The sequence below is a fragment of the Scylla paramamosain genome, unplaced genomic scaffold, assembly GCF_035594125.1.
Source record: "Scylla paramamosain isolate STU-SP2022 unplaced genomic scaffold, ASM3559412v1 Contig31, whole genome shotgun sequence".
NCBI lineage: Eukaryota > Metazoa > Arthropoda > Malacostraca > Decapoda > Portunidae > Scylla > Scylla paramamosain.
Window position 1 is genome coordinate 380001 of NW_026973696.1, and position 7500 is coordinate 387500.

Consider the following 7500-nt stretch of genomic DNA (forward strand, 5'->3'; position numbering starts at 1 on the left):
TACTAGCAATAACGTGCCTTACTACATCAAGTATGTCTGTGTGTCTGTCTGTCTGTGTGTCTGTGTGTGTGTGTGTGTGTGTTTAAATATCGTTTTTTTGTTTGTGTGAGTGTTAATCGTCTCTCTCTCCTTACCCCATCTCACCTCTCTCCCTCCCTCTCTCCCTCTCCCTCTCCCTCTCCCTCTCCCTCTCCCTCTCTCCCTCTCCCTCTCTCTCTCTCTCTCCCACAGCCACGACCAGGAAAACACACACTGGGACCACCCGATGATGATGGATGTGCTAGAATCTTTAACCGAATTCAACCATATCAAATTCTCTGCCTACCGGACGGCCACCAAGCTCAGAGTTCTGCAGAAGAAGCTGGCTTGTGAGTTGTGGTTCTTGTTGTTGTTGTTGTTGTTGTTGTTGTTGTTGTTGTTGTTGTTGTTCCTCTGTCTCTCTCTTTCTCTCTCTCTCTCTCTCTGTTTTTATTGGTGTTTTTCTTCTTCTTCTTCTTCTTCTTCTCCTCCTCCTCCTCCTCCTCCTCCTCCTCCTCCTCCTCCTCCTCCTCCTCCTCCTCCTCCTCCTCCTCCTCCTCCTCCTCCTCCTCCTCCTCCTCCTCCTCCTGCTTTGTATCCCTCCACCTCAATCTAACATCTCTTCCACAACCCCTACTTCTATAAACCCCTATATCTCAGCAATACCCCTCCAAACACCCCCAGAATATCTCATCTCCACCTCTCCACCCCCTCCACCACCTCCACCACCTCCACTAACCCCCAACCATGATCTCTTGCAGTGGATAAAGCCAGAATGCAGACAGCCACTGATATATTTGATGAGCATGGGCTGAGGGGACAAAACGACCGGCTTATTGACGTAGGGGACATAGTGGTGGTGCTGTCGGCTCTCTATGGCACCATCTCAGCTGACCATCCGGACCTGGACACCACCCTGGCCATGGATCTCTGCCTAAACTGGTTGTTGAATGTGTACGACAGCCAGCGGACAGGACAGATGAGGGTGCTGTCCTTCAAGATTGGCCTGGTGTGTCTCTGCACCGGCCATCTCGAGGAGAAGTATAGATGTATGTGTTTTGTTGGGTTTTTGGGGTGTTTTGGGGTGTTTAGCAGTGTTTTGGGTGTGTTTGGGTGTGTTTTGGGGTGTTTTGGGTGTGTTTTGGGTTTGTTTGGGGTGTTTTGGGTGTGTTTTGGGGTGTTTTAGGGTGTTTTGGGTGTGTTTTGGGTGTTTTGGGGTGTTTTGGGGTGTTTTGGGTGTGTTTTGGGTGTGTTTTGGGGTGTTTGAGTGTGTTTTGGGGTGTTTGAAGTGTTTCGTGTGTGTGTGTGTGTGTGTGTGCGTGTGTGTGTGTGCGTGTGTGTGAAAATTAACCATATATTCACCTTTCAAAAATCATGACAAACAAACAAACAAACAAACACACAAACACAGCCCTCACTCCACCTCTTCCGCAGACATGTTCCGCCTGATCGCCGACCCGAACCGCCTGGTGGATCAGAGGAAACTGGGGCTGCTCCTTCATGATTGTGTGCAGGTTCCACGGCAGCTGGGTGAGGTGGCTGCGTTTGGTGGCTCCAACATTGAACCATCTGTGCGCAGCTGCTTCACTAAGGCTGGAAAAGACCGAGAGACTATTGAGGTGAGGGCTGGGAGGGGCTGGGAAGAGCTGGGAGGTTCTGGGAGAGGCTGGGAGAGGCTGGGAGGGGTTGGGAAGAGCTGGGAGGGCCTAGGAGAGTGTGGGAGGAGCTGGGAGGGGCTGTGAGGGTGTGGGGAAGGGCTGGGAGGCTATGGAAGGGGCTGGGAGGCAGTGGGAGGAACTGGGAGGGTGTGGGAGGAGCTGGGAGGGGCTGAAAGGAGCTGGGAGGGGCTGAAAGGGGCTGGGAGGAGGTGGGAGGTTGAAGGAGGGGCTGGGAGGGTCTGGGAAGCTGCGGGAGGGTTACTGGTCAGGAGGTGGACAGAATAGTGGTGAAAGATTGAGAATACTGGTTAACTCTTGCATTAGGGAGAGAAAGACTGAGAATACTGGTTAACTCTTGCATTACGGAGGTGGACAGATCAACAGACAGACAGACAGACAGACAGACACACACACACAACCCAGCCTTCCATCCTGACGCAGCATCTTTATTACAGGCCATTAATTTCCTGGCATGGGTGCAGCAGGAACCTCAATCCCTTGTATGGCTCGCCGTGCTGCATCGTGTGGCTGCTTCTGAGAATATACAGCACCAGGTATGTATGTGTGTGTGTGTGTGTGTGTGTGTTTACCTAATTGTGGTGTACGGTAGGGGAGTAATCTCATAGTATTTTGTGTCTATATTTGTCCAGTTTGGTCATAAAAGCAGGGACAGTTACAGCATTGACGGCAACGACTTGTTCATTCCACTTGTTCGCACTTCAATGTGGAGAACTTTACTTTTTGATGTCCCTTCTACAGTTAACTATCTTTAGCTTCTTAGTGTGTGTGTGTGTGTGTGTGTGTGTGTGTGTGTGTGTGTGTTTTGTGGTTCTTTAATCCCAGTGAGCATCAATTTTTTGTGTCTACTTCAAAAATTCCAGTGTTTTTTTTAGTTTTTCATCTCTAATATCCAAATTTATGATTGTATTTCCAAACATGACTGCCAGAACACTTGAACACACCCTCCCAGACACCCTAATACACACTCAGTCACTTCTACACCCTCAAAAACACACCCAAACACCCAAAACACACTTAAAAACACCCTAGGCACTTCTACACCCCCAAAAACACACCCAAACACCCAAAACACACTTAAAAACACCCTAGACACTTCCAGGTTCTCTTTTACATCCTATCCTCTCAAAACCATCTCTTCCCAGCTCCTCTTACAGCCTCCCAGCTCCTCCCAGGCCCTCTCATAGCCTCCCCATCTCTCCCCATCCCCTGTCACAGCCTCCCATCTCTACCTAGCCCATCTCACAGTCTCCCATCTCTTCCCAGCTCCTCTCACAGGCCCCCCTATCTATCCCAAACCACTGCACCGCCCCCCAGCCCCTCTCACAGCCCTCCTCCTCTACCTACCCCCTCTCACAGGCACCCTATCTCTCTCCCTCAGGTGAAGTGCAACATCTGCAAGGCGTATCCAATCTTGGGCTTGAGGTATCGATGTTTGAAGTGTCTTAGCTTCGATATGTGTCAAGACTGCTTCTTCGAGGGACGCAGCAGCAAGAGTCACAAAATTACTCACCCCATGCATGAATATTGTACTGCGGTGAGTGTCTGTCAGGGTGTACGGGGTGTACGAGGGTGTGGGGTGGTGTTCAGCCTTCTGTGTGAGAGTTAAGGGGTGTTTTGACGGTTTAAAGAGTGTTTTTTTGGGTTTTAAAGGGTGTTTTTGGGGTTTTTAAGGTGTTTTTTTGGGTTTTTAAGTGTTTTTGGGGTTTTTAAGGGTGTTTTGGGGTTTTTAAGGGTGTTTTTGGGGTCTTCAAGGGTGTTTTTGGGTTTTTAAGGGTGTTTTTGGGGTCTTCAAGGGTGTTTTTGGGTTTTACAGGGAGTTTTTGGGGTTTTAAGGGTGTATTGGGGGTTTTTAAGGGTGTTTTTGGGGCTATTAAGGGTGTTTTTTGGGTTTAAAGGTTGCTTTTGGGTGTTTTTAGGGTTTTCAATTTTTTTTTTTCAATTTCAAATGATTATAATGAACATTTTTTTTTTAATTTTGGATACTTTGTCATTTATTTTTTAAGCATTTTGTGTAAACATTAGTGAATATTTATTGCATTTATTAAGATTATTTAGCATCATTTAACTTGGTATTCTCTCTCTCTCTCTCTCTCTCTCTCTCTCTCTCTCTCTCTCTCTCTCTCTCTCTCTCTCTCTCTCTCTCTCTCTCTCTCTCTCTCTCTCTCTCTCTCACAGACCACCGCAGGGGAGGACGTTAAGGACTTCACCAAAGCTCTGAAGAATAAGTTTAAATCGAAACGTTCGCTCCAAAAACACACAAAGAAAGGTTACCTGCCTGTACAGACGGTGCTTGAGGTGTGTGTGTATGTATGTGTGTGTGTGTCTGTGTGTGTGTGTGGAGGGGGTGGGAGGGGTGATAGGGAAGGTGTAGAGAAGTTATTGGGGTTTTCAAGGGTGTTTTTCATGGTTCTAACAGTTTAAACAGCTGCAGTGGAAGTTGTTGGGGTTTTCAAGGGTGTTTTTCATGGTTCTAACAGTTTAAACAGCTGCAGTGGAAGTTGTTGGGGTTTTCAAGGGTGTTTTTCATGGTTCTAACAGTTTAAACAGCTGCAGTGGATGTTGTTGGGGTTTTCAAGGGTGTTTTTCATGGTTCTAATAGTTTAACAGGCTGCAGTGGAAGTTGTTGGGGTTTTCAAGGGTGTTTTTCATGGTTCTAACAGTTTAAACAGCTGCAGTGGATGTTGTTGGGGTTTTCAAGGGTGTTTTTCATGGTTCTAATAGTTTAACAGGCTGCAGTGGAAGTTGTTGGGGTTTTCAAGGGTGTTTTTCATGGTTCTAATAGTTTAAACAGCTGCAGTGGAAGTTGTTGGGGTTTTCAAGGGTGTTTTTCATGGTTCTAATAGTTTAACAGGCTGCAGTGGAAGTTGTTGGGGTTTTCAAGGGTGTTTTTCATGGTTCTAACAGTTTAAACAGCTGCAGTGGAAGTTGTTGGGGTTTTCAAGGGTGTTTTTCATGGTTCTAACAGTTTAAACAGCTGCAGTGGAAGTTGTTGGGGTTTTCAAGGGTGTTTTTCATGGTTCTAACAGTTTAAACAGCTGCAGTGGAAGTTGTTGGGGTTTTCAAGGGTGTTTTTCATGGTTCTAACAGTTTAAACAGCTGCAGTGGATGTTGTTGGGGTTTTCAAGGGTGTTTTTCATGGTTCTAATAGTTTAACAGGCTGCAGTGGAAGTTGTTGGGGTTTTCAAGGGTGTTTTTCATGGTTCTAATAGTTTAAACAGCTGCAGTGGAAGTTGTTGGGGTTTTCAAGGGTGTTTTTCATGGTTCTAATAGTTTAACAGGCTGCAGTGGAAGTTGTTGGGGTTTTCAAGGGTGTTTTTCATGGTTCTAACAGTTTAAACAGCTGCAGTGGAAGTTGTTGGGGTTTTCAAGGGTGTTTTTCATGGTTCTAACAGTTTAAACAGGCTGCAGTGGAAGTTGTTGGGGTTTTCAAGGGTGTTTTTCATGGTTCTAATAGTTTAAACAGCTGCAGTGGACGTTGTTGGGGTTTTCAAGGGTATTTTCACACCAAAAACCTGAAAAAAACACACCGAAACATTGTATTAACCCCTCCAAACACAGCCAAACCTTCCTTACACTCTCCACCTCCTTTAAACCCCAACATAAGCACCCCACACAGGCCCTAACCCCTTGTATCTCCCCAGGGCGACCCACTTGAGTCACCCTCCCCATCACCCCAGCATAATGTGACCAGCCAGGACATGCACTCCAGACTCGAGATGTACGCGTCCAGACTGGCGGAGGTGGAGTTGAGGACCACTAACTCTAACTCCACGCCTGACAGGTGAGAGAGAGAGAGAGAGAGAGAGAATTTTTAGTAAGATGAAAAAGAGAAGATTGTTTGTCTTGAGAGAGAGAGAGAGAGAGAGAGAGAGAGAGAGAGAGAGAGAGAATATTTTTATTAGCAAGATGAAAAAGAGAAGATTGTTTTGTCTTGAGAGAGAGAGAGAGAGAGAGAGAGAGAGAGAGAGAGAGAGAGAATATTTTTATTAGCAAGACAAAAAGATTGTTTTGTCTTGAGAGAGAGAGAGAGAGAGAATATTTTTATTACCAAGACAAAAAAAGATTGTTTTGTCTTGAGAGAAAGAGAGAGAGAGAGAGAGAGAGAGAGAGAGAGAGAGAGAGAGAGAGAGAGCCCATCACCCATCACCCATACACACACTATTTCACCCTACCCTTCACCCACCACCACCACCACCACCACTCACCCCCCTTCCCCCACAGTGAGGACGAGCACGGACTGATCGCGCAGTATTGCCAGTCACTCAGTTCCTCAGATGCTCCCCTGCCTGTACCTCGCTCCCCACTGCAGATAATGGCTGCCGTGGATGCTGACCAGAAGGATGAGCTGGAGCAGATGATCCGGTGAGGCGTGGAGATGTGGATGTGCGTGGATGATGTGGATGTTTGTGTGTTCGTTTGTGTGTTTAGTTTTTTTTTTCGATTTTTCACTAGTAAATGATGAAAAAAACACTCAAAAACACGGAATATTTTAAAACGCTTAAAAAAAAAACACTTAAAAATCCGAAAACCATCCGCAGACATCCACAACACCCCAGGAAACACTCCACCTCTTTCTCCACTTTTCAACGATCCACAACACCCACAAAACACACAAAAACACCTTAGAAAACTTCCCAGCCACTTTTTCTCATCTGTAATCACCAAAACCAGGATTTTCCACCCCAAAACACCCCAAAACCACACTTTCTCACCCCAAAACACTCCCAAAACACACTTTCTCACCCTAAAATGCCCCAAAACCACACTTTCCCACTCCAAAACACCCCAAAACCACACTTTCTCACCCCAAAACACCTCAAAATCACACTATTCCACTCATAACCACACTTTCTCACCCCAAAACACCCCAAAACCACACTATTCCACCCCAAAACACCCCAAAACCACACTTTCTCACCCCAAAACCATACTTTCTCACCCCAAAACACCCCAAAACCACACTTTCTCACCCCAAAACACCCCAAAACCACACTTTCTCACCCCAAAACACCCCAAAAAACACACTTTCTCACCCCAAAACACCCTGTAAACGCCCACCACCCCCCACAGGGCCCTGGAGGACGAGAACAGCGTGCTTCAGGCTGAGTACGACCGCCTCAAGTCGCAGCAGCCAGTGGGATCACCCCCGGAGGACAGCCTGGGGCCACAGCGCTCGGAGGCAGAGATGCTGGCGGAGGCTAAGCTGTTGAGGCAGCACAAGGGGAGGCTAGAGGCTCGTATGGGGATTCTAGAGGAACATAACAGACAATTGGAGGCTCAGCTTCACCGACTGCGGCAGCTGCTTGGGGAGGTGAGGTCACACAGGCAGGCAGGAGGGTGTGTGGGTGTGTGGGTGTGTGGGGGGTAAGGAAGGATGGTCAGGGCAGGGAGATGGGAGGGTCAAGGGGTCTGGTTGGGGAGGTGACAGCTGGGGTGTCTGAGAGAGAGAGAGAGAGAGAGAGAGAGAGAGAGAGAGAGAGAGAGAGAGAACCTGACAAATTTAAACAACAAATATTTTCCATTCTAATGTCCCTCTACCTACACCCACCCCTTTAAAACCCCCCTATACCCCTCCCACACACCCCTACACCCCAGCCAGCCCCCCCACCACCCCCTACACCCCCAGCAGAGCCTCCTAACACCCCCATTCTTCCAGACTGGCCTCAGCTCCCCCAAGTCAGGCACTCTTCAGACAAAATCGGTCACCGCTAGTCAGTTAGCCATGGACTCCCCTGCCAAGATCAACGGACATTCTGGACAAGGTAAGGTGGAGCGGGTGGAGCAGGTGGTGGTGATGGTGGAG

At 47.6% G+C, this 7500-nt stretch overlaps 1 protein-coding gene across 1 annotated transcript in view; it reads left to right on the plus strand.

Moving 5' to 3' along the window:
- The window catches only part of LOC135097755 (dystrophin-like), a 72719-nt gene that overhangs the window by 59925 nt on the left and 5294 nt on the right, over nt 1-7500 (plus strand). Inside the window, 11 exon segments of the mRNA XM_063999779.1 lie at nt 1-30; nt 232-368; nt 780-1067; nt 1453-1637; nt 2132-2230; nt 3076-3231; nt 3873-3992; nt 5339-5478; nt 5919-6059; nt 6768-7008; nt 7354-7459. The exon segment at nt 1-30 is cut by the window's left edge and continues 19 nt beyond it. Coding sequence (XP_063855849.1) covers nt 1-30; nt 232-368; nt 780-1067; nt 1453-1637; nt 2132-2230; nt 3076-3231; nt 3873-3992; nt 5339-5478; nt 5919-6059; nt 6768-7008; nt 7354-7459 — 1643 coding nt within the window.